Genomic DNA, 26,960 nt, shown 5'->3' with positions numbered 1-26,960 from the left:
CTGGGAAATGGCATGGGGGTGGTGTTGTATTTCACACATAACTTGACATTGCAGAGAGCAACTTCTACCCATTTGATTGGATAAACATGAGATGGCACTCTTACACTGTCACTTTTATGGGTTGTCCACACCCTGGATGGCTTACCCAAGATGGACATTTGATGCCGACGACACGTCACCATGTCCTCATTCGAAAAGGGGGGACAGTTGTGTATCAAGCGCGGCCATCTTGCACCGGGGATCAGGAAGCCCCACGTAGTTGGGCCCGGAGGGTTGGCAATAGTCCTGGAAGGTAGTTTAAAGCGTCAAAGATTTTTTTGAATAAAAGTTTTTGAAATGCAGAGGAGTAAACGTGAAAAGGGTTGGGGACCGCATTCCGAGGACCTGATTGCGAACTGATTAACTGTTTGCAAAGCTTGTAAAAACCTTGAGGTTTGAACTTTTAAAGGGAAGCAAACTTTTAAAAAGGTCAGGCCTGGCTGGCCTTTTTTGAATCGTTGCGAACTGGCAAACACGGCAAGGAACTGTTTACGGGATGGTAATAGGGTCCAAAGCGGAATTTGAAAGGGAAAAAGCTCACGGGGCGGAGGGTAAGAACTTTTTCAAAAGGGTCTTCGTCTTCATCTTCTTCATCTTCTTCTTCTTCACTGTTCGCCATAGCTGAGTTTCACTGTTCGCCATAGCTTTTTACTTCAACCCTTCTTCTTCGCCATAGCCATAGCTTAAACACCTTGCTCGCCATAGCTTCACCTTCACCCTTGCCCAGCTAGTCACCTCCATCCGGGTCCCCCCCCCCGGCTCCCACGACCTCTGCATTACTCCCACCTCGGCCCATGATCCATTGATTTAATGTTTCCCCCCTGTCTCTCCCCCCTCCACTTCAGCTCGCATCGCATCCCCCCCCCCCGCAAGGAATCTCCCTACAGTACCTCGCCCCTTTTTGCTTCTGGCGCGAGCTTCTGGCACATGCATCTGATGTAACCTAGGCCCGCGAGAATCAGAGGAGACAGCGCGGGACGTGCGGCTGTGTGTGAGAGTGAGTGCGCACCTCGGAGGGTTGCTGAATCTCTGTGAGGAGACCCAAACTTATCTAATAAGCCCTCGTTTGAGACAGTTTTTCCCTCGCTTCGTATATGGTTTGCAGTGCGTCAACTGTGCTGTGCGTACGATCCGGTAGTGCAGCAGGCTGGTTGAGTTTCATCGTAGAGTAGGGAGTCATGCGCCGGAATGAGCTGGTAGCTGATCACGAAAGGATGCGGCTATAGCGAGGAAGCTGCGCGCGGGAGCTCCGGGACGGTGCAAGCATATACGATTTCAGCTCCAGCACGCAGAATAGGAAGCAGATCAGTCCGATTTACGGAGAGCGAGAGCGAGAGAGAGAGGGAGAGGGAGAGAGGGAGGGAGAGATCAACAGTGGAATGCTGCACGAAAACCGAAAATGGCTCAGAGATTTGAGTTGATGCTTCTGGCGCAGAGCTCAGACCGTGATCACGTTGGTCTCTGAATTGCATTGCAAGTCGCGTCTGCCGTTGGCAGCCTTGCGAGTGCCCTCTGCATTGCCGTTGCTCTCACCCGTGCTGCTTGGAGAGTACCACTCCTCGCCAGGTGAACTCCTCATCGGATCATCTACCACCTCCATCTATCTCTTAGGGGAAAGCCAATGCTTTGCACCGAAATCACAAGCGTCTATGCTTTTCGCCTCTCTCTGCTTGTCGGTACCACGAAAGCTGAATCAATGTCGTTACTGTCGGCCTTTCGTAAGTGCAAAAAGCTTCTGGCGCAGGTGTGAGTTTCTCAGATCTACGGGTCCTCAGTCAACGATCTTCCGCTCATATAACCCTTAAGTCTGTCCTCAAGACTACCTTGGCCATCGGCATAATTTCAGTCGACAGGTATGCCTGCTAGTAATCCGACTTCCGAGTCTCGACCTTCGAACTCCGTAGCTTCCGTACAAAATGTAATAGATTTAGCGGGGATTCACATTATGCCGTAGAGCACTGGGACGCCTCGTAAGTAGATTTACCTCCGAAGGGTACGTCTGTTCTCTCGTTCGAAGCTTGACTAGTTGGTGCCAAGCCTGTAGTTCTTACAGATCTAACGCCTCTTCTGTTTAGAGGTCATCTTCTCTATAGGTAGTGACGATATTCTAATCGATCTTTCGTCATGCCCCCATCTCAAAACATGGTTTTTCTGGTAGGCCTTGATTCGAAAGTTTTCATGCTGAGGCTTACCATGTTGGATTTGAAAAATTTCCCTGCAATTGTTAGAATTAACACACAAGGGTTGGACTCTGGTTTGATGCTTGCCTCGTGGTCGCTGGTTGATAATACCGTTGGTTTAAGTTCTCGTATGTCTGTGCAAAGACGACCGCTTCGTTTTCGGTTTGGAGTACTTGGAGAGTGCTCTGTGATAACTTGAAAGCTAATGCACTTCATAAAGCATTGTTAGCTGCCCCTAATCTTGCGTTTGCTTTCCTTAATGCAGAAACGCATTTCTGGGCAAAGACTCAAGAGTAGTGCAGCAGCGCTCTTACCCTAATTTGTAAAATGGACCCGTTGCCCCCCGATGATCCTTTGACTGTCGCCAGGACTATAGATTTCTCGCAAGAAAATTTGGTTTCAGCAAAGGAAAATGAGATTCAGACTTCTCAAAATAGTGACGGTTGCTCAGAAGTGCTGACTAGGGACGATGGATTTACTAATGAGCTGAGAGACGATGATTCACACAATGATGCCGAAATTAAAGAGGTGGATTGTCTCAGCGTCAAAGAATCCAGCAAGAAGGAAACAGATGCAGTTACTGGATTGAAAGCTGATGGGCTCCTTTTAGTTATACCTCAGGAATTTGAGTCTGAATCAGGAATAGCTGTAGGAAATGAATCTTCGCAGCTATTTGAAGAGCCTTCAAATGGAAAGCTGTCCGAGGATCATGGAGCTCCGCACATGGAAGAGACAAATGGATCTGATGTGGAGGTAAAACAGGTTTTGATTCTAGAGGCTATCGTAAACTCTTTTAGTGGTCTTACCTTTCCTGCCAAGCACACCTAAACCCTTTATTTGTATTGAATGTTCAAATTTTCAGTTCTATTTTTGGGGATGATGGGGGAGACATAAAGGTCTCACTCTCTTAATGGATGTGGGTTTTCACGATGCTTTGTGCTGGTGGTCATTTGGGCTGTAAGTTTGATTCAAGATCTGCCTTGAGTGTGTACCGATGTCAATAGATAAGAAGGTGAAAAATTGGTGTGTGTGAGACAAAGATCTCACTCTCTTCATGGGTGTGGTTTTCACGATGCTTTGTCCTGGTTGTCCTTTGGGCTGTAAGTTTGATTCAAGATCTGCCTGGAGTGTGTACCGATGCCAATAGATCAGAATTTAAAAATGGGTGTATAGCAGACTGTTCAGGGACTGTTCAGGGTTGTCTTCCAGAATTTGCATGGATTATAGATCTAACCAGTCAAGTGGTCTAGAAGGCTTCCTTAGGGATACTTAAGACCAGCACATTGTTTGATCATCGATACGTAGGGCAATATTACTTTTAATGCCCTTTCAAAACAAGCTCCTTGCTATCTGCAGGTATAGATGACCTGAAGTCTTTTACCCCGTTTCTGCTTCAAACCTGAATCTGGCTGCTCCTTCCTCCTTGGCATGGCCAGCACCCGTCAGTTTGAAGCAGGCTTTGAAGGAGGCCTTGATCTCCAAGACACCAGAGCTCATCAAACGCTTTACTTTGATACCATGTTAGAGAAATGGATAGCTTGCTACAGCCAACCCTGACACAGTGGAATAAAGAAAGGGATGTATGTTTGACATATTGCCATATCTTTAAAAAAATGCATGAAATGGGCTATAATGATCCACACATAGGCACACACACACATAGTTGTTCATGCCCAACTAATTTTTCTAACATTATAATAATATATAGAAAACTCACTTAGATCACCGTATGCATCTCCGCCAGACTTCAGTGGCTGCTCTAGTTGGACTTTGAAGTCCTCTGCTGTCCTCCCCATGCAACACAATCTGGCTCTTCTACAGGATGTAGATCTGTCCTTTTGTGTGCTATGCCTAAAACCCTTGCATACTGGACTGTGCAATGGTATGCTCTCGACCCTGGAAGGTGATCTGCAGAGACTGGATGCTACACTTGTAGATCCCTTGGTCTCCCTCTGCTCCTCACGCTGATATGAGACCTGCAGGTGGGACTTCTGGAATGCATGGACCCTGAAATCGGGCCCTTTTTGTTGGCCAGATAGTCCCAGAAATATCCGACTGAATAGGCAGACTAGCCGGCCAGTCTGTCACCTACCTTGACCTGGGGCTCTGCCTACCTCAGACTGTGGTCTGCCGACCCGTCTATTGCTGTGTGGCTTACCAAGCCGGCCCCTGGCATCCCATCTTGGTGCTCCATTGCTGGCCCTGCCAGTCCTTGTATCTGCTGCAATACTGGCAGCCGACGAGTCTATTGCTGTGGGCTTATAGAGGTGGCCCCTGACATCCCTTCTTGGTGCTCCTGTTGCTCGGTCCTGCTACCCACCTGGCAGTCCTTGTGACCTGCTGCAGTATCTACTGTACCTGCGGTGCATGCTGTACCAGATAATTGTCTCTCTGTTGCAGCCCTTTTGCTGATCCTCTTTAGCTGCGCACTGCTGCAGCTCTTATGCCCATATGCCAGCCCTTGCTGCTGATGTGGGTGGCCCATGCGGCTGCCCCAAATCAACACTAAGAAGGATCCCTGTCTGCTGCTCATTGGGCAGCCATCTTGCTGCCCACTTGGCAGCCTTAGCTCATCCCCCTACAGTTTTATGCATCCTGAGGTATCAAGCCCTTGAGCTCTCCTCATTTGGGCGCTTATGGGTGGGGTGTTGACCCTAAAATATTTTCCCAACACAGCCCAAGTGGAAGAATATCCTGTTTTTCAGCAAGATGTCGATGATGTTGTACTGGAAGGTTCAGCCTTGCAGGAAGCAAGAACCCAGGTTGGCTGCTTCATACTCTCCAAGAGAGCAAGCTTCTTAATCCTCTTCTGGTCGGACATGCAGAGACACTAGAAATATTGATGTGGGTAACTTTTCAGATTCAGCTTGTGTTAACCTCTTTTAGGGTATGAATGCTATTCTTTTGAGGATGCATCAGATAGTGTGCATTAGATGCAGGCTGAAATAGATCCTATGCAAAGAATCACACGTGGGATTTGGTGGATTTGCCTATTGGTAAAAAGGCAATTGGCACAAAGTGCGTATACATGTTAAAACACCAAGCTGATGGTACCATTGATAAGTACAAAGCTCGGCTGGTTGCTATTAGGTGTGTGATTTTGGTTGGCGAGTGCATCCGTTGGACATAAAAACAACAATGGGCAATTCTTGGAAGAAGCAACTCATAGGCGTGTGGTCAACATCACAAAGTATGCAAATTAAGAAAATCCTTGTATGGCTTAATGCAAGCTTCTTGAGCTTAGTATGCTAAAATAGATGCTTTTGACCACAATTAAAAGCACCCTCTACATCAAGAAGGATGGGAGGGATATGCTGATCATTATTTTGTTTGTGAATGATATGCTACTTATGGGCACTAATGATTGTCACATTGCCGCGCGGATTGGCCTGAATGAGACTTGTCAAGTGATGCCGCCACACTCTCATGAGGCTCCTCATCAGTCTTTCCTACTAAAAGAGTCTCTTTGAATCTCCAACAGTGTGATTGCTACCACTGTCCCCCTGTGCATGGTGAGTTCCCTTGCCGGAAAAAAAAGTTGTTTGAAAGTAAGTGTGATTGGATACAAATGTGCTCCATGAAGGTGCAAAAGAACAAAGGAGACATACCATCCTCCCTTGAGTATTTTTGCACTAGAAGTGCCTTAAGATCCTCTCCTCATTTGTGAAAGGAACCTACTTGAGAAGTCTCCTTTTTTGCTTGAAGAGCTGTTGATAGGACTTTAGACTCTTGAGGATCAGAATGGAGCTGTCTTGCCTTGTCTCTCTATTTTTGGAGTTGTGTTTCTGTTGAGTGCGATCCCTGTGCCTTGAAACAAAATTGATAGATGACTATCCATTGTCTCCCTTTAAAACTAGGAACATTTTTGTACTTGTGAAGTTTTCATCCATGTTGCAACTAGCTAATATTGCGATAAATTCTTTGTATTTTAAGTGGGGTGTTTTCCTATTAGCGAGTTTGTCTAATCATTTTTTGCTTAAATATGTTCGTTTGGGAGAGACTAGAATGAAATCGTAGTCTTCACAAGCAATTGTAGCTTAACCTTCTTCTTGAGTGCTAGCCTTTGACATGACAAAGTTTGCCCTTCACCTTCAGAGTGCTAACATAAATTTAGTACGAAGACCTTTGAATAAATGAATGCTCAAGTATGTGTAGGTGTGTGGACATGTATGTGTGAGAGCATATGTTTATACCATGGTCTACACCCATTGTTGGGTGCTTGTGATGTTGGTGCGGATGTCATAGTAGCTTGTTCTTGCTTTGCGTGATGAAGTTTGTGGTTTCCAATCTTGTGAGTGATTGTCATGATGTTGAAACTGCAAATTGTGTTGTGTTTTTAGAGGATGAATTTGGGCATGTTCTTGGATTCTCTAGATATGTACATTTTTGAACTTTCCTAGCACCAAGCATCTAGGTTCTTTTTCGACCTATTTAGTATTACGTACAATCGATAATCTTGAAGTGATAATCCTATTTTGGCTTATCCACATAGATCCCTACCTCAAAAAACTCTTTTGGAAACTCTAGATTTGCTAAGAGGTGTCTCCAAAACTAAGCTTCTACAGAGCTCCACTCATGTTTGAATCTTGAATACATCAAGGTAATTTGCAACTTCTCTTGTTCGTGTGGCTCCGTAGTCTTTGGCACAGAGTTTTCAATTGGGTTTACCATGTAATCCTATAGCATCGTATGTAATTGGGACTCCATGGAAAGTTGTCCAAGTCACTTGCCTTCCTTAGCACTGCCATCTTTGCAAAGTTAGTGACACCAACTTCCACAATCAACAAGCATAATAAGGCTTAGCATGGCTTTGTAATGACTGTTCTTCCTTTGTTTGTCTGGAAGTTCTTCACTCTCCATTGAACAAACAATCCGCCCAACTTGTCAAGGTTGTCAATAACCCATGTAGTTCCTTCGAAGGTTATTGACCATGAGCATATCGATCTAAGTTGTTTATAGATGGGTTTTTGGGGACTAACATATATTCAGCTTTATTTGCTGTCCTATTTCATGGCTTACATCGGTTTGAAATGTGTGATATTACTTCACTTGTTTCAAAGAAATTTGCCTTGCCACATTTGATTACATTTTACTAAAGGAGGATCCAATTTTCACACAAAGAAGTTTTTTTTATTTCATGAATTGAAGACTGCCAAGTTATTTGTCATACTTAACTACTTTGCTAGAGTTATAGTAAGTTTTTTCATTATGAAATACACTAACAGCGCAAGAAGAGTATTTGCATGATACTAGCCACAATGCTAATAGTATCAGTTCTACCAACAGTGTTATACGCCTGCAATAATGTTGGCATGATGGCAGATCAGTCTTGATGAATTAATGAATTTACTTTTTAGGTTTATTCAAGCTGAAAGTGCATGACACAAATATTGACTACTGCTGCAGGGGCAGAAATTGGATACCAAAGCACCAAATTCTGAATCGGGAACAAGTAAGAAGGGTGGGCTTTCCACTGCTCAAGCATCTAAAATGCGTCTTTCTTCTTCCACTGTATCAAAACATGCACCAAAAACGACAAGCAGACCTCAAGCAGATGGGCCTTCAAGAAAGAAAAAGATTCCTGTGGAAGATGAGGGTGCTGACAGAGCATCACCAGCATCCAATAATGCATTCCGCCGGTCCCTTAGCATTGGTGTCTCACGCTCTAACTTCACAGTGCCGCAGCCTTTTGCTCTTGCTACTGACAAACGAGCATCGATTGGAGGCCGTCCAGTGGTTGGCGAGGCTCCTATGCTGTCACCACATCCTCGTCGCTCGACTGGCACTCTTGGCAACCCCTGTCTGAAGGACTTTCAGGTACCATTAGCTTGCTTTTACCTTCCTTTGTGGAACACGACTATCAGCAAGTTCTGCTGTTTGATTCACAGTTAGATATGCTGTTGTAGCCATGATCATGACCAAGAAAAGATACACCTGTGGGGTTCTGTATTGCGATAGTAACAAGGACTTTGTGTGGATGTTAAAGTTGATAATTTGTATTGTTGTGATGAGTGGTGATGATCACAAGGGTTAAAGGCCTTATGCTTTTTGTGAAACATTGATTATGAGCTTCTGTGGTTGCTTGTTGTTTACATTGCTTACAGGAAAAGATGACCTGCATTGTGATCACCATCTCCAAGAATAGATGACCTACATATGCCTGTTGGATCCTGCTGGCTTGTCATTGTAACTAGTCCCGTGTGTGGATGATTGCACTTAATCATTTGTAATGTTGTGGTGATTGTGGCAATCGTAAGCTTAAAATTGTTAGTGTGCCTAATATTTACCTAATCCTACATTACCTTAATGAATAAATAAGCCGATAAGTAATTGTGTGCACATGCATACATGCTTGCGGCTACAGGTTGATTTACAAGTCTCTCTGATTTTAAATTTGAGAACTCAGAGGCTGCTGCAGTTGCTTGTAATTTGTGTTGCATTGTGACCAAATGCTGAATCTTGAACAGGGTCAGAATACAGTCCTAAGTCTGGTATCTTTGTTGGCCTCTATTTCTGACTGCTGCTTGGCATCCTAATTAGTCAACGCTTCTTTATTCTTAAAACACTCATTAGTCTCAGTTCTGAATAGGGGCCTTTGCTATTCACATACTTCTTCGTGACCAACACTGAACATAGAGAAGAAGTATAGGCACGTTTGCAAATTTGGCAAGGGGTTGCTATGTATATGTGCTGAAGATGACATAGCTCAAAACAGACTCTACCTGCTGGCTACAATTGCTCGTGCTTTTGGCAAGTGACTCCTCATGCTAGTGAATGTTGAAGATAACACATCCCACTCTCTAGACCAGTGGTAGCTATGCAAGTGAGGTGGTCTACGTCAGTGGCTTTGAGAAGTGCCTGATAAAAGTACAAATGGTGGTTCTTGGAACCAAATAGTCTAGAGTCATAGGGTTATTTAGGTAGGGAACCCAAAGTAAAATTCATTCCACCTATTGTCTAGTGTTGAGCATTGTAGAGTCCTAGACCATGTCAAGCTGTGTTGCTCTTACTAGTGATAGTTACACGTTGAGCCAAGGCTCTTACTAGTGATAGTTACACGTTGAGCCAAGGCAAGTTTCTGTGTGGTTTGCACCCACCAACATCTTGTTACCCAAGCACCCTTGCAGCTACTATGACTATTTGTAAGAGAACAATGCCTTTTCTTTCTAATAAAAGTGTTTGGATTTCATCATCGGTTTTACAACTCTAGTTTCCTTGGAATGCTTGTAATAGTTTGCACTCACAAGCCTAGCAAGGGCTGAAGACGATGTGGTGTCTTTGTTTGATATGTTACTCTTGTTTTGTTAGAGCATTGACCACTTGGAGCAGACACCTATTTCAAATGCAAGTTGAGGTAGATAATGGGGGTAGACAGTTTCCGCTTGGCTACTATTGCTCGTGCTTTTGGCAAGTGATTCCTCATGCTAGTGAGTGTTGAAGATAATGGGTGTAGATAGTTTCCGCTTGGCTACAATTGCTCGTGCTTTTGGCAAGTGATTACTCATGCTGGTGAATGTTGAAGATAACACACCCCACTCTCTCTTCACAAGCCAGGCACGTTGAAGACGATTTGGTGTATTTGTTTGGTACGCTACTCTCGTTTTGCTAGTGCATTGACCACTTGGAGCAAACACCTATTTCAAATGCAAGTTGAGGTAGAAATGGGTGTAGACAGTTTTCGCTTGTTTTTGCTCGTCAATGTTAGGTGGCCTCGTTCTCTCAATGTTGAGGAACACTCTAAATGATTGATCTCTTGCCATAATAGGTTATGGACTATGTCTAGCTAAACACTGAGTAATTCTTTACTGTTTGATCGACCTTGAGGTCAAAACTAGAGTTAACCTTTGGCATTTTCTTGAGCCTAACATACTTGTCCACTATGGCACTGTGCAGACTAGGCCCTTACGAGTGCTTGCTTCCTTGGGTTCTTGGCTTATTGCTTAGAAGAACCCATGAGCAATTGCAAGGAGCTGGTTTGGAAATTGAACCAATAAACCAAAATGTATGTTTATACAAGGTCTAAAATTTGAGCCAGATGCCCACCAAAGGGTTGTAGGATGCAGAGTACGTTGCCCGCCCATCACAAGGCTGCACGGGCTCTTTTGTATTTGGCTTAGTGGAAGGTGGAGCTTGAGTCCTGGGTCCTCAAAACATCTTCAAGGCATAGAGGAGCCCATGGCAAGTTATGTTTCTGTGGTAGCCTGTAGATCAAGGAACTTTCATGTTCCATGAGCTTTTACAAATGCAACATCAAAACTAAATCTATTCAAGGCAAAGATACAACTAGCTAATTTGTTTTTGTTTTTTATGTGCAATAGACTTCTATTAAGTATGGAAAATAGGGTGTTTGCTCTTTTTTTTTGGATATTTACTTGGAAAGTTTGATCTTTTACAATTTATAGTCTATTCTTGAAGGAGATGCCAAAGGTTGTCCTAGTTATTGTAATGGTGTTAGGTAGTGACACATTGCGATATCTTAGATGCCATCTTCCATGCTAGCAATTGAAAATGTACGAGTCCATTCTAAAACTAGACGTTCGGTGATGGTGTATCCACCATCGAAGAGCTCCTTCTGCTATGACGGTTTGTAGCACAAGCATGGCTAACATAGGAGAAGCAAAAGTCGTCCTCTAATTCGTCCATAAGTCCCTCTTTTGTCAGCTGCTTAATCTTTGCACGTCCGGAGCCCCTAAGTCCAAGTTATATTAAAAAATCATTAGAATTGTGTATGACTTGTCCACAGTTACATCACATACTTTCCAAATTTTAGAGCACAAGATTTTGTTAGCAATTCTATGCCCTTTCTAAAAGGTCTCTCGATGATCATAGGATGTGTTAATTTTTCCGTAATCAAGACAATGCCAAATAATATTTAAGTCTCTTAGGTTTAATCTGGCTCATGTATCACAATTTTTTTTTGGGCAAAAAAGAGACTTCTATTAAGTATTAAAGAAAACCGTTAGAGCAAGCTCCATACGGGAATACGGGATACACCATGCAACGCATGAAAAGCTCAAGAGCCAAAAAGAAAGGATTGGGGCTGATAGTGCCATCTCAATCCGGTAGCAACCTCCGAGAAAAAGGGAGAACCCCTCCAAACTCGAAGAAATACAGTCCTCCTAGAAGAGGCTGCCCGTGAAGGGCCTTGCATGCTATCCCATATGGCTATTAAAGTGTGAACCGTGTCACTCCAAATACCCGTGAATACTTGTGATGGGTGTATCTGGGTGTCATCCAAGGCCTCTGTGCATCTGGCTCTCCAAATGCGCCAAGAGGAAATGCTAGCCAAAATCTCCCAAGAGGTGTCCACTGAAGCATGTGAAGCTCTGAAAGGTATATGTGGTACATCTTGAAGAGAGCAGGGCTCTATCTCCTGTTGGCCGATCGAGAGTGCCCAAGAAGAAGGCTCACCCTCATAAAACACCTAGGGCCCAGTAAGGGATAACCATGCGACCAAGCCCTAAGTCATGAAGAAAAGGGGAAGTATGAAAAATGCTGAGTATCCGAGCAACTCCTTTCCAAACAATTCTCGCTTGATTGCAGTCCCAAAGGCAATGTCGCGCTGACTCCTCTGTAGAATGACAACGAGGGCAAGTGGGATCAGCCCCAAATCGTGATCTCCACAAGTTCATTGCAATCCCTCCATGAATAAAAAGCCAAAAGAAAAGAGTGATCTTTCTATTTCTGAGGGATTTCCAGAGCCTCCTCCAGAAATTCCTATGCAAATCTGCAGTGATGAAGAAACTATCCCAATGGGGGGCTCTGGAGGGAATCCAACCTCTACTGCTCAGCTGAAATCTCCTGGCATTACCAACCGTGAAACGAAAGAAGGGAATCCCCCTCTCTCGGTGCCCATGATCTATCCACTCCCACTCTCCTGGGTCCCACTGCAAGCACCTGATAGGTGCACCTCCATATAACCACAACCTCCAGGATCCCAGGGCCAAGAGCAGAGGGTCGGGGTCTAAGTACCATTGCAAGCCCGCTCCATGGTCCACAAAACCAGCAATCCTGACAGGTTGAAAGGCAACCTCTAGAAGAATATCATCCGTGGATCTAGAGAGTGTACCTCCATCCCCAACGTCAAAGACCAAAGCATCTTCCCCGAAACCTCGAAGAGCGATCACCTGTAGAGGAACTGCTGTCCTCGAAAAAGCTCCCATCCAAGTGGTGGAAGTAATAGGCACCTCAATTGTCCATTCCACCGGGATGGCTGCATCTATCTGCTGAATCCTGCGTGCTATCCCTCTGAGGTGACTCATGGACTGTAGTCTCTGATCCTCAGGTAGCTTGATAAAAGCCTTCCAAGTGCCTACTGTGTAGGCGGGGCCTCTCTCCTATCCAGACTATTGCATATAACGGGAAGTGCCCAGAGGTCTGCCATGCTCATCATGTATACTATCGTTCCAAATGATTGGCTGCCTATCAATCTCTTCAAGGGTAGAGGGCAGAACCCTTCGAAGAGTGTTCCTGAAGCTCCCCCAAGCATTGAGGATGGCAGTCATGAGAGGAGAGGCAGGAGACCTCTGAGAGGCAGAAGAAAAAATCCAGTGAGGGCTGTCCACCCAATCATCTCCTAAGGTAGGTGTGCGCTCATGTATCACAGTTATTGTACCCACTTAACCAAATATACCTTCCTAGTCCTAGCTCCAAATATAGTTTTCAAAATTCGTGAAATGTACGTTCCTAGTCCTTGCTCCAATAAAGTTTTAAAATTTGTGAAATGTAAAGCCAATTTCTTAGTCTACCACCAAACCCAAACCAACCCACTCAAATCACAACAAAGTTTTACTAGCATATTTAGACAGCAAAATCCCTTACGAATAAAATGGCTGCAAGGAGAAGGTCCCGAAATGAAATACATCACTTCAAAGAAGCAGCCATCGATCACAAATGGCGACTCTACCTCAATTTTTGACCTGTAGCAAACCATGGTGTTTTTTTTTTGACTCTCTCAACTAAAGATCCACACATTGATCTTGTTCCCTTGTCTAGATCTAGATTAGCAGATTTTTTGTATTAGCAGTGCATGTGAACAAGTACTCATAATATGTGAGGAGCCAAGTCGCAGAAGTCGAGATTTCACACAAAATAGCAATTCAAAATTGGAGAAAAAGAATATCTTTATTTAAGAGATCCTTTACAAGATAAATCTTTTCGTAGGACGAAGGATGTACCGTCCCTATCACTCCCGTGCCCTACCTCCCCCTACCTCCAATATCTCAATCTCAATCTCAATCGCAATCTCACGCTCAATCACAATCTCAGTCTCAATCACAGTGGGAGGTCGGTATCTCAATCTCAAGGTAGGTATCTCAATCTCAATCTGGATCTCGAATTCTGCTCGTGTTCCTCGAGAACCTGGCTCTTCTTCGAAACCAGCCTCGAAATTTGCACACGAAAAGCAAAATTGCATGCATTCTTGACGATCAGAAAAATCTATCTTTTTGACATGCAAATGTGCTTTTCCAAATTCAGCCCCCCTTCTAGAAATAGATCACCGTTGCGATTTACCAAGTTTCCTAAAAAAAAGCACTAGAAAATCAGCCTTGTTCAGAGGCCCGTATCTCCCAAACAGTGTGAAATCTGGAAATAATCAATAGTATGACCTTTCGATTTCCTATGACATTGGTCATCATCACTTTTTTGCCAAAATCCACCACCTTGGGCCTCAAATCAGTGTTTTGTAATCACGTAAATCAGAGAACAAAAAGCAATCGAGCACTTTTTCCCAACCTTTGAGTCACTATTTCCTCATGAATCACGAAAAGTATAAAGCATCAAAATTGTAGCGTGTCAGAAAGGCTACAACTCTTCCATATAGACTTTTCCCAAAATAAATAATCTTCCCATAGATATTTCCCCTACAAAAATGGTCACTATCAAATTTCAATGTTTTGATGCCAAAAGAAAATAAAAAAAATGTGGAACATAATCATGGAAGCAAAAATTGAGTGTAGTGAGATGGGGCCTTACATACTACCCCTCTGTTGTTCGTACTTGCAGAACCTTAGCTTAAGCTGGGCAGGACAGATGACCATTCCCACAAGGCCACACCCACCCGATTGCAAGGAGCCTTGCGCCAGCTATAAGCTCGTTAAAGATCAGTAACTTGCCTCTCGATCTTGTCGAGGTGGCTTGCAACAGCCAATCACTTTTGGGAGTAGTGCTTGTCATAGGCATAGGGACTATTGGTGCTATTGGGACTAAAACGTGCCAATGGCATGTCATGTAGATGCTCTAGAGACACAAACATTCCGGGTACTTCACTCTAAACTTTACTTTCTTTATCCAAAGGTGGACCAGCTCAATACATCTATTTCCATTATGATAACACCTTAGTCATATTGTGTATTGCACTGCAACTGATTTTAACCTTGCATTTTGTTGTTTTTCTTTAGTGGGAGGTGGAAGCATTTTGTCTCATAGACTGTTTTGGGGGTTCTAAGAATGTGAATAAACCTCTCTCTCTCTCTCTCTCTCTCTCTCTCTCTCTTTGGGCTTCTAAGAGTGCTTATATAATTTTTGTTTACGCTCTTTCTTACCTTTGTTTTTACATTAAAAATCCTTGCGCCAGCTATAAGCTCGTTAAAGATCAGTAACTTGCCTCTCGATCTTGTCGAGGTGGCTTGCAACAGCCAATCACTTTTGGGAGTAGTGCTTGTCATAGGCAAGGGACCATTGGTGCTATTGGGACTAAAACGTGCCAATGGCATGTCATGTATATCCTCTAGAGACACAAACATTCCGGGTACTTCACTCTAAGTGGTAACTTTACTTTCTTTGTATGTATGGACCTGCCACAAAGGCACTTGATAGAAAGAACTACCTAAGTCTCACGTAGAGACTCTATTCTATGACACTTGCAGAATATCACCACTCTTGGAAAATCCGAATAAGGGCTGGCACAGAGCCCACACAAACTGATGAAGAAAGCTACACAAGTCTTCACAAGCTTATCTACAATAACTGTGACACAGGCAGTAGAAGCACGAGCCACTGCATCATATATGTAACCGAGATGAGTTGGTCTTTCCCAGCGACGTCTCCAATCTGGTCGAATCTGCCAGGTGATTGTCCCAATCACAGCAGAGCTGAGGATGGATCACAAACCGAATGGAAGAGAAGAAGCTGGAGCACCTGAATACTGCTTCCAGAAACGTCACATTCACCTACACATGCAAACACGCCAAGTGGCATGATTTTGCCACCTTAGGGAAAGAGCCTCCCCACAAGGTTTACTAGTGCCAAGTTAATAAAAATTTGAGTTGATTAAATCTGTGAAGTTTCATGAAGGAAACATATGCCATATGAGTAAATTGAAGACATTACTACTTCAAATCTCTTCATGTTTAATTGGTTTATGTGTCAGTTACTTGATGGTATTGCTGTGTTTAATGTCTTGTACATATGCGTTTGTAATTTGACACGAAGAAACATGCTCTAGTTGTGGTGAATTTCGATCTACTTGTTCAAAAGTTTACTGCTTTGCTAAGCTTTCCCTTTATGAATTGGGTGTGTGCCTTCTTGATGTTGCTTTTTCAAGCTGTGATATGTGTTTTGTGGTGGGTGCACATTGATGCAATCGACTTGATATTTTGTTCAGTATTCAAGAGAGGTTAGAGTTAGTCACTATCGTGTTAAATTTTGTCTAAGGAGCACATGTATTGGATATTCTACAGGTCTCAAAAAAGATAGGATCGAAGTTTGTTGCGGTCAAATCACTACATTCAGAGAATGTGAAGTAAGTGCTTCATGATTAATGTGCTGCTATGAAATTTCACACGATCTTGGTTTTGGCATCTCGATTGAAGCATGAATTGCATATGATTACCTTTGCATGATCATAGTGTTTATTGGTTGGGCGTTGGTGATTTCATGGAAATGTCTAAGTAGCTGGTCTTTGGCATTGATGTTGCAATTGATAGTTTGCATATTAGTCTTTTGGAAAAGTATGTTTCCTTTAAACGTCAATAGCGTTGACCAGAGAGTCGTATCTGCAGATTAAGATTATAGAAAAGCAATGATGCTGTGGTAATATTGCCAGGAAAAAAAGGCTCATTTTTGAAAAGCAAACAAAGTATACATATTGGTAGTCTGCATGTATTATAATAGTACTGATTCGAGGTCCTTAAATGCATGGTAATGCCATTTGATGCTTGCGATGGGCCATGCCACCTTTCTGCCCATTATGGTGTCCTCGGTTGATAGTATATGGTCCTCAATCCTTTGGAATGTTATAGTCAAGATGTTTTGTGCTTCAAGAATATGCGTGGCTCTCAATCGCTAGTGAATATTGTGGCTTTAGCTTTAAAAAGTGTCTTCAGCCCTTTGTGTTACGTATTTACACAAGAACGAGATCAGGAGGAGGATGTGAACGTCCAACAAGAAGGAAAATGGTATTGAGAAAGGCAATACACATCCATATACACTCTGCCCAAATTCTGCACCATAAGGGACAAGGGATACTGACTTCCAGCAAATCAATGCCTTAAAGTGATTGTAAGTGACGTTATTGTCAGTCCTGTCACTAAACCCTCATAACTTCGAGGAAGCATATTAAGACCATCAAAGCAAGAGCCTTAGTATCACATTTTAAAATTCTTCCTCAATGGAGGAAGGCTTTGTCAAGGATTATAAAGTGGCTACCAATGAGATGCCATGTGGTTCTGGAGCTGGGTGCATGGCGTACCCACTGCATGTGTTCTAGCTGCTCCTTAGTTCAAAGACCTCGCCCACAAATCTGAAAATCACTCACCAAAGGTTGCATTCTCAAGGAATGTAAAGTGGCCACCCATGAGATGCCATATAAAATTGGAGCCATTTGCATGGCGTGCTCACCCCCTGTCGCCCAGCTCTCCTTAGTTCAAAGACCTGACACACAAAACGTGAAAACCACTCAAACTTATACCTTCCCTATGTCTCACCAAAGCTGATAATGGATTTTATTCAGAGGGTGAAAGTGCGTTAGTAACAAGTGTTTTCTCATGGGTTTTACTTCAGTGACATTCTAGACAAGCTGTATTATCAGACTTGAGCAATTTATGTTTTTCTGCAGGCCTGTGGAGGAATCCCTAGTCAAGAGCAATGTTACCGAGGAGTTGAAAGCTGATGATGATGATGTGCAGTCCATATCTTCTGTGTATCCTTTTGCTCAATATTTTTGTAGCTGTAAGCTGCAATTCTGTGTTTGATAGTATATAGCTCAGGATGTAGTTTGACAAACATGTACTACGTAGGCTATATATCTCGACTAAATGTTGTTTAGGCCATCTTAACTCTGCCCAGGGGATCCAAGGCTCCTAGGGCAAAGCTTACAAGTGGCATGAATGCAATTGGTTTCAGCTTCAAATGTGATGAACGTGCGGAGAAGCGGAAACAGGTATTTCGAGTTTGTTGAATTGGGTCGCACACAGTCTTGGGAGCAAGTCTAGGATATCCTTCTATCATGAACATACATTTATAAGCGTCTGCTGGAAAGCTGCAGAGGCTCCAGGTTAGCAAGCTGATTTGGCTTCCCTGTCTGATGTAGTTTTACACAAAACTAGAGGAGATGCATGTTGCCAAGGAGGAAGAAAAGAACCAGATCCAAGCCAAGACCAAGGTACGGCAAACTATGTATTCTAATGCACTGATAACAAAGGTTGTTTCCCTTGTTTTTCTGTCCGTGCATGTTCTGAGGTTCTGATTGTATTGTGGTCATGATGTTCTGCAGGAAGAAATGGAAGCGGAGATCAAACAGCTAAGAAAAAGTCTGACATTTAAGGCCACTCCAATGCCTACTTTCTATCGTGAGGGGGCACCACCCAAAGTAGAACTAAAAAAAGTGAGCTTTTTGTCGTTTTCAAATTATATTCTGCTGTAGTAATGATATTTCTGATTAGTGCATTCAGCTCAATGTGTCTATTTTCTAGTTCTTTACCCCTGACGAAGGAACATCTGATGCACAGACTGTTCTGTGACTACTTTCTAGATGAAAATGGTGGTTTCGTTTATGTCTGGGACTTTGATGCTTTGAACTATCTAGCTGAATGATGTTTGCATGATACCCAGATTCCCACAACTCGTGCCAAGTCGCCTAAGTTTGGAAGACGGAGTAGTTCTATTGGTGTAGATTCCGAGGGTACAAATGGTAGGTCTGGTCGGTCAAATGCTTCAGACCTTGAACCGGAAAATACCAGCAGTGACAGTTTGCAGAGGGCAACAGATGAAAATGCTGATAAGGGCCAATGTAAGAGCAGCATGGAGAACTTAAAGAAACCAGTACGGAGAACTCTATCCAGATTGACGTCTGACAAGTCGATGAAGGCCAAAGTCCTTGAAAGCATTGAAATGCCAAATCATGATGCAACGTGCCCTGCCAGTTCATCTGTGACTATTGTTAATGGATCTAATGAATCAACCCAACTGAGAGAAAGCTCTGAAGTAGGGAAAGCAGCCTGTGTACATCCAAATGATGAAGAGGTTATTGCAGAACAGGTTCATGAAAATGTGAATGAACCGGAAGAGAGCATTACGTGCACGGACAAAGTTTCTGAGGAGGATGTGAGTTCTGTTCGTATAGATGCTGCTCCAGAACCTGATTTAGTAGCACCGTCTGGACCTGCCGATGTCTCAGCCAAGGATGACAATCTAACCAGCAGCAGCAGCAAAGGCGTGCAGAAGAGGGATTCTAGCAGGTCAAAATCTATTTCTGCTGATCTTACAAATGGAACCAAAGCAAAGACTGGACGATCACTGCAGCAAGTAGCAAAGGAGGAGAATCATGACGCCAAGGCCACCAAAACCATTAAGAAAGAACGGCTCAAGGCTTCAACACCCTCCTTTCGTCTGAGAAATGAAAATGTTGGGAATGAATCGTTTAAACGTGCCATCAAGAGCGATCATGATATGTCTCCAGTTGTTTCAGATGTGGCAGTGCACTCGTGATTTTGACAGAGAATTTTCTTCTAATGTGCAAGGCACAGGCCATCCTACTTGTCTGCTTCACCTCTATGATGTCTCCTAAATGATTATCTTTTGTGATTTTGTTACAATCTAGGAGTCAGATTTTTGCACAACGGTTTGTTGGAGTGTGTATTTGGCAAAGATGCTGACGTTGCAAAAGGCTATATCATAAAATCTGGTTTAAGGATGTGACCTATATGCAGTGAAAGAGCTAGTCATGAAGTGCCATGGCACCTTTTCAGATCTATAGCGGTTTGCTCTGCTATTCTTAGATGTGGAATAACGAGGCATGGATGCCCTTCAAACCAGATTTCGAGTCTTCACTCTAGAAGAAAGTTGGTAGGGGATGCAACTCTTTGTTGTCGTCATGTACATAACAAGAATGTTCTTTTAGTGCCTAAATTGATATTATGATGCTGTTGCAGTATATGTAGCATTGTGAAAACCACTATCAAAGTTCTCATGCTAGTTTGAACAAAAACTTTGATGCTCTTCGTTATTTGGTTGCCTCTTTCTTGCTTTTATTATATTTACGGCGGTTCATGGCTGGTCTGCGTTTCCCCAAAGTGAAAAGTGTCACTCTTTTGAATTAGTTAGTGTGCAGGCTTTTGAATTGCTCTCTATATGAAAAGTGTCACTCTTTTAAATTAGTGTGCAGGCTTTTGAATTGCTCTCTATATGATCTTTGATAGATTGTAAATGTGTAGCGACTATGGAGGTTGGTTTAGACCTCTCTCTCTCTCGCGCTCTCTGTCTTCCCCCTCCCCAACCCCCGGGCCGACCTCTTTTGGTTGCTTCTTGTCCTGTTTTCATGAAGCTTCCTTTCTCTCAATTCATGGCTATTTTGAGTTCCCTTGAGTTAACAGCTTTGCCAGTCTACATAAATATCAATGCCAAGTTGGTGTGGTTGTTACATTGCAGCTGTGCTTATTTAGATATATCCTATTTGAAAGTGAATTTTATTATCTGCCTAATAGGTTTTAAACTCGTGGTGACTGATTGCGGATGTTGCTGAATCTGCTTGCATGCATGTCCATGCCCACGTAAATGATTGGTTGCGCTCGTGGTTTTTGATGGAGTTTTCATTTTGGAGAATCTTGCTGCTTGCATGCATGCCCATGCCCATGCCCATGCCCATGCCCGTGTCCAGTTAAATCTGAAAACCATTGAGGAATTTTCTAGTTAGGCCTATATGATCGTGGGGTAGTTGGCTGGGTTCTACAGTTCACAGCAGTTATAATATGTGGTCATGAAATTTTAAACGTTGCTTAGGTTAAACGTTACTGACTGCATATGCAAAAGCAAGCAGCACCAAACACACGAGCTGTTATGGAAACAAGAAGTCTGTGTGAAGGAACGAGCAATATACCAAGAAAGGGGGATGAGCAGCAAGATGAATGTAGTCACAACAACAGCACAAAGTTTAGTGTGTGTAAATGCTTCTGAGAAACTTTCTTTGAGAGGGATGGCGACTCCTTTTTGAACCAATGGTGACTCTTGCTTTATCGCTTCTTTGGGACCTTAGGAAGAAATGTTGAGTGGCGAGAAATTAACTGCAATTTGTGTTTTGTGCTTTCTATAAAGGTGTTTTGGGACATGAAAATGAAACTAGGGGTTTACAAGTAAAGCTTTGCTTGATTTCGTCTATAATTTTGGGCAGCTGCATTGCTTTGTGTGACACAAGGGGTTTGGCTTTTAGGGGATGTCAGGGGAGACCCAGAATCTGGTGAATTGCTGTTGGACTGATAACATTCTTGAAAAAGACGCATTGCTGGAGTTTTCCTAGTAAATTTCAGTGCAAAAATATTGTCTCATTCTTCACTTGAAAATATAGAAAGTGGAGCTCATTTTGCTTTTAAGAGGGTGGTGGACGAAGGCTCCTTTCTATGGCTAGTGTTACTAACACGGCCGTACTAATGCAGGCTTGCTTTTATTTATGCATCTTGGACTCTCTTCAAGACAACCTCATTTAGGGCGATTTAGGCAGGCCTAGATGAAGACCAAATAGAAAAGGTTCCATGGAAAAAAAAGAGGTTGATCTACATGCAAATTATTGAGACTTGCCATCTTGCATGGTGCAAGCCTAGGTTGGGCTGGTCAATTAGGGCTTGGTTGATCTACATGCAAATTATTGAGACTTGCCATCTTGCATGGTGCAAGCTTAGGTTGGGTTGGTGAATTAGGCCCTGGTATGTCACTGAAGAAGGTGACCAAGATGATGTTACTCATGTTAGAAATTACCCAATGGAGGGTACACACAGCGGAAGACTTATAGTAATGCCTAGGAGCTCACACAGTGTGTGTGTGGGGTGTGTGGAATCATAAACTTCTTTACTTAATGTGCATAAAATAGGTGTGCAGACTCATCAATAGACAATGAACCAGCCAGATAGAGAAACCACCAAAATATATTTCCGTCCAAAACTATGGACACAATACAAAATAGATAGATCTAGAGTCCTACCAATGATGTAGTCCTTTGATCTAACCACAAGGTCCTTCTCCTATCTACTGGCTATCTCTAGACTCGGAGTGCTCCACCTCGAGCGTCTGTAGACTTTCCGTCCAGTGTGTTCTTCTCCACCTTACTGTCTGTGAATCAGCCTAGGTGGGCAGCCCCTGCCAAGCTTTGTCTGCAGCGCACAGGTCCCTGTTCCACTGCTCCAACTTGCTTGTGAATGGCTGCTCCAGAAGGTATGATGATCTCAGCGCCTTGCTGCCCTAGAAGACAGCCAAGGTCCAGCCTCTCCCTAGAGCTAAGTCTGCAGCACTTGTTGCACTCTCTCCTCCTGTAGATAGGCCGAGCTGCTAACTTACCTAAACAAAGCAACCATATTCTATGCAAGATGGTAAGGCAAATGCCTTAGGAGGAACATTATGCTGAAGCACATTATGTATAAAAGGGAAAATAGATTGGAAGAGGATGTGGTTCTTGCATTTTTTTCCTTTATGTCATATCACAAAAGAATGGCAAAGAATATGGGAACCTCCTCAGCCAACTTCCTTATGGAGCTAGGTATGATAATCTCAACAAGATTAGGGGCATTGGCAACCTTTTTCGTGGATCAAGCTATATAGATCCACGTGGATCATCATAGTTTGTGTAATATAAACCCACGAGAACAAACTGCCAAGTGCTAGGGTCAGTGGTCGCTCAATTATATCACACCAAGGCATTTATAATAATCCATCAAGTTGGTATTGCTAGTATACAATCCATGCTCCTAATTGGCCAATAGAAGACCTAGCTGGGCATGATTAGCATCACCAATAGGGTAACATCTGCACTTCTCTTAGCCCATCTACTATGAATTGCTTTGCTTCCCACTAAGTAAAGGAACCCCCAATAAGGTAATAGATGCCTTCAACAAAATCTACAATAGAATAAAATCCTAATCTTTGTCATTTTTTCAAATGCTTTGCAAAATGTCTTGCCTAGGTTGGTAGCTTTTACCATAGAATTTGAGTGCCGATGGGAGACCAAACAAGTGCTAAGCACTGGAATGGTTACTCTTTGGAAAAGAAGACTTTGTATTCCAAATGTTGATAACATTATACATTACGCTATTTCTTATGGGTTGGCTTTCATTCGTGTACATTTGATGGATGGAAGTACAAAATTTGTAGGAATATACGTCTTCTTCAATGAAGGGATTTTGTAGAAGGTTACACCTACAAGTGAAAAAATGAGATGCTCTCACATAAGGTGATAATCTTCAATGAAGGGATTTTGTAGAAGGTCTACACCCTACATTTGTGAAAGAATAAGATGTTCTCACGCAAGGTGATCATTTATACATTTTGATATATCCTCCTTGAATACTTCCTTGTTTGTTTCGTAAATGGGTTTACACGGTGAAGACTTTGTCCATGTTGATAAGGAATTGAGACCAAAGCTTGAGGCAAAATCCAAGAAGTGCATCTTTATTGGATATGGAGGTAGTGATTTTGGTTATCGTCTGTGAGATTATGAAAGTAACAAAATAATTAGGAGTAGAGATGTTGTATTCAATGAGACTATTATGTATAAAGATCACTTGCAGAAACAAAAGAAAGAAAATGTAGATATAGAATACACAACTCTTAATGAAATCACATGAGATAACATTCCAAACGTTGCAAAAAATGAGAATGTGCAATAGGAGCAACATGAACCTCAAACTCCTCCAAGTGCACTTAAGAGGTCTACGAGGGTAAGTAGACCACCTAGGAAATTTTGTCCTCCTTTCAATTATGTTCTATTGATTGGTTCAAGTGAACCAGAAATATATGAAGAAGCAATGTATGTAGAATCCAAAAAGGAGTGGGAGCAAGCATGAAAGAGGAAATGAACTCTTTGCTATAAAACCAAACTTGGGATTTGGTTCACTTGCCTACGGGAAAAATAGCATTGTAGAATAAATTGGTTTACACTATAGCATACCATTCCTTTTATATGCCAAGGAATTCTGTTGGGCATAGTCTAAATTTTTGCTTTTAAAAGCCATTTGTCAACCCTATCGTTAAACTACCAACCCAATAGCAATGTCATTGGCGTCTGTTTTAACCACAAATGGTTTATTGGGATCTATTATCTTTAAGATAGTGTCTAGATGGCTCTCTTTTTAGACAAAGTCAACATTGCATGCAAGTAGGATCAGTGAGACCATTGGGCAGTTCCCTAGGGATTGATTGACCAAAGAAAAATAAAAGGTCCAAGAAGCTCTCCACTTCATCTTGAAGCATGAGCTTCCATGTATGTCGTCCCTGCATACATCCCATCACCACTAACTTACCCAATAGTGCCCGACTCTAGAGCTCTAGGTCTATGATGCGTAGTCACCCCCTTGATTGAGGCTATTTCTTTTTTATTTACCTCATGTACCTTTCTTATGGATGCGAGAAGTCCCACTATAGCCTCGAGCTTATTTTAAAAGTACCAGGAAGGAGGTGGGGTTGATGCAAGTAATGCAGTTCTTGAAATGTTTGAGTGGTTCTATCATGATATAATTAGAACTTGCTATGCAAGGAAAAAGCTTTGCAAATAATTTTAGCCCAAGTAGTTCATTGAACTTAAATGAGTAAAAAGAGGAGTTTGTGGAAATCTTCACAAGCTCCCCAAAAGCATAAAAGGTGGTTAGCAACCAAAAGAAGTGCAGGAAAACGTTGGATTGACAAACAATGCATTGATGTTATCCGAACCTCAATTATATTTATTGTAGTGTTTTAAAAACAAATTTGATTTATTGGCCCATTTTTTTCTTTAAAGAAGCGTTACATCCCTTGCTTGAGGACCCAACACTTAATCTCTTTTTACAATCATGTACATTCAAACAATAATGCTTGATTCATGCACTAGGGTAATAAAGTCTTCAACATTGGGCTATAATTATCAAAATGTTTTGAGGAAAAGTTTGTGATTTTTGTTTTTTGGGGGGGTAATAATGATGGTTGAAATACATGAAGCCCTATATGAAGGTAAACATCTTCATCATCGTAGTACCATAGTACTTTCTCCTTTCTTCAAGTCTGATAGCCCTACCACCACCCATATGGCAAGAACAAAGCAAACCAAAAGACCAATTGATGGATGCCCGATCCCTAATGAAGAGGAGAAAAGAGGAGGAGGAGGTAACAATATCAAATGAAGACACAAAGAGCAAGGGAACCATCAAGTCTCAGGGACGGGCACAAGCAGCTGGAGAGTCCGAGAGCACACCAGAAGAGTAGGCACATAAAAGACGATGCATGGAGGAATGGGCCAAAGTGCAGGAAGAATGGAGGAATGGGCCAAAGCACAAGAAGAAGCCAAGCAGATCAGGATTCAAATTGCCCAACAAGTAAGGCAACAACAACTGGAGCAGCAACAACTACCATGGCAGAACCATACTATAGATTTTTTGTGAGCTTGACAAACTGTTGTAAAGTCCTTGGCAAGCCTAAAGAAAAAAGTAGTTCTTGGAAGAGGTAGAGGCAACAATGGAGGTGGACGTGGAGGCAGTGGCGGTGGAGGAACCCCTAGAGGGAGGTGCCACAAAAAGCTTGGCATGAAGGCTTTATTCGAGATTAGGAAGTATCAGAAGAGCATGAAGCCTCTGATTAAGAGAGCTCTGTTTGCTTTATTTGTAAAGGAGATCATGAAAGAGTACAAAGATGACCTCTAGATTCAGTCTATTGCACTGAAGGCTCTTCAAGAGGTATGCAAAATGGCACTCGTATCCCTTCTTGAGGACACTAAGTTGTGTGCAATCCATGCCAAGAGAGTTATGATCATGAGCAAAGACATGTAGATGGCTAGGTAGATCAAAGGCGACCCAACCTTTAGGCCATAAATAGTTTTGGAAACCATCTTGTGATCTTTGGAGGTTGTAATGAGTTAGGACAACAATTTTAGACAATTTAGAAGGTTCTAAGTATTTGTACTACAATATATTTGGACACCAAAGTTGGTGGTTGTACTAGGTTTGATAAGAAATTATTGTTGATTTTTCAATGCTATAGATGAGGTTGTTTTGAGTACATGATGAATTGTTAGTTTATTTTCCATGAATGTTTTTGGTGATTTGGAGTATTTCTGCAAATTTTTTTCATCTACCTCCTTTTCCCCCTATGATTTTTGCATGATAAAAAATATTGAAAATTTTTGGCTGCAATCAAATATAATTGATGTTACAACTACATTAAGCCATTTCCAAAACAAAATTGAGAAATTTTGACAGAATTAGCTAGGTGCACGTGGGTGTGAGATTTGGCAAGATGGATCTCGTGCCCGCATGCACACGGCCAAATCTAGCAATTTTTTTCCATTGTTTTTTTGAAAATGTCTTCAAGGCATCGTGGCACATTGCTTGTAAAAGTTTACGCCAAAATCGACCAATGGAGCGTAGGCCCAAAATTGTGAAATTTGACAAAATTTCTTTAGAAAAGTAGTGAAAGGGAACATGAATAATGTAGATTGGCATACATTGCTCATTTGCCCCAAATTTTGCACCCCAAAGTTCGGTATTTTTTCAAACACATGGGTGATTTTGTGACTTTTTCTTTGAGGAATTGTTGAATGGCAACTTAAAGATTGCATTTGTGCATAAATTTTACATTTGCCTCAATTTTTTTCTAGATTCTTGTAATCTCCTTATAAATGATGCTCATGTACATGCCAGTGCGAAATTAGCCCAAACGGCATTGCTGTTCAACTGAATCCCGCGCTCGTGCACACATGGCTAGTTCTGGCAAATTTTTTCATTTTTGTTTTTGGAAATGGCTTCAATGCACCGTGGAGATAGTGCTTGGTGAATAAATTTGCAATTGCCCTAAAATGTTTTGCCAAAATTGGCCAATGGAGCACAATGCGAAATTGGCCCAAATGGCATCGCTGTTCAACTGAATCGCGCGCTCGTGCACACATGGCTAGTTTTGGCAAATTTTTTCATTTTTGTTTTTGGAAATGGCTTTAATGCACCATGGAGATAGTGCTTGGTGAATAAATTTGCAATTGCCCTAAAATGTTTTGCCAAAATTGGCTAATGGAGCATAGGCCCCAAATTGTGAAATTTGACAAAACTTCTTTAGAAAACTAGTGAAAGAGGCCATGGAGGGCGTATATTGGCATACATTTCTCAATTGCCCCAAATTTTTCTCCCAAAAATTTGATATTTACCAACAAAATGGCTAATTTTGTAAATTTTTCTTTGAGGGAAACACAGAGATTGTATTTGCGCAAAAATTTTGCATTTGCCTAATTTTTTTTTCCAGATTCCTATAATCTCCTCATATGGTCAATTCTATTTGTATTTTTAAGGATTTGAAGGTAAAGGA

The 26,960-nt window shown here is 42.3% G+C and overlaps 1 protein-coding gene across 8 annotated transcripts; it reads left to right on the top strand.

The window, feature by feature from the left end:
- Positions 1 to 517: 517 nt before the first annotated feature.
- On the top strand, positions 518 to 19,726 carry LOC147900369 (uncharacterized). Of its 8 annotated transcripts, none has more exons than XM_087376828.1 (9): positions 518 to 590; positions 2,485 to 2,981; positions 7,626 to 8,036; positions 15,902 to 15,963; positions 17,278 to 17,361; positions 17,508 to 17,601; positions 17,752 to 17,823; positions 17,935 to 18,045; positions 18,273 to 19,726. In XM_087376828.1, exons 2-9 carry the CDS (start codon positions 2,547 to 2,549, stop codon positions 19,146 to 19,148), a joined length of 2,145 nt encoding a protein of 714 aa, XP_087232954.1. In that variant the 5' UTR covers positions 518 to 590; positions 2,485 to 2,546; the 3' UTR covers positions 19,149 to 19,726. The 8 variants fall into 8 exon arrangements, with proteins under 8 accessions (XP_087232954.1, XP_087232952.1, XP_087232956.1 ...); XM_087376826.1 differs by lacking the exon at positions 518 to 590 and adding an exon at positions 661 to 1,036; XM_087376830.1 differs by lacking the exon at positions 518 to 590 and adding an exon at positions 661 to 1,070 and having other exon boundaries at positions 2,485 to 2,972.
- The last annotated feature ends 7,234 nt before the right edge of the window (positions 19,727 to 26,960 follow it).

This window comes from Dipteris shenzhenensis, chromosome 7, assembly GCF_047967505.1.
Source record: "Dipteris shenzhenensis isolate YYH24624 ecotype China chromosome 7, Dip_SZ_1.0, whole genome shotgun sequence".
Classification (NCBI taxonomy): domain Eukaryota; kingdom Viridiplantae; phylum Streptophyta; class Polypodiopsida; order Gleicheniales; family Dipteridaceae; genus Dipteris; species Dipteris shenzhenensis.
Note: the sequence above shows the minus strand (reverse complement) of the source record. Positions and strands in the feature narration are given on the sequence as shown.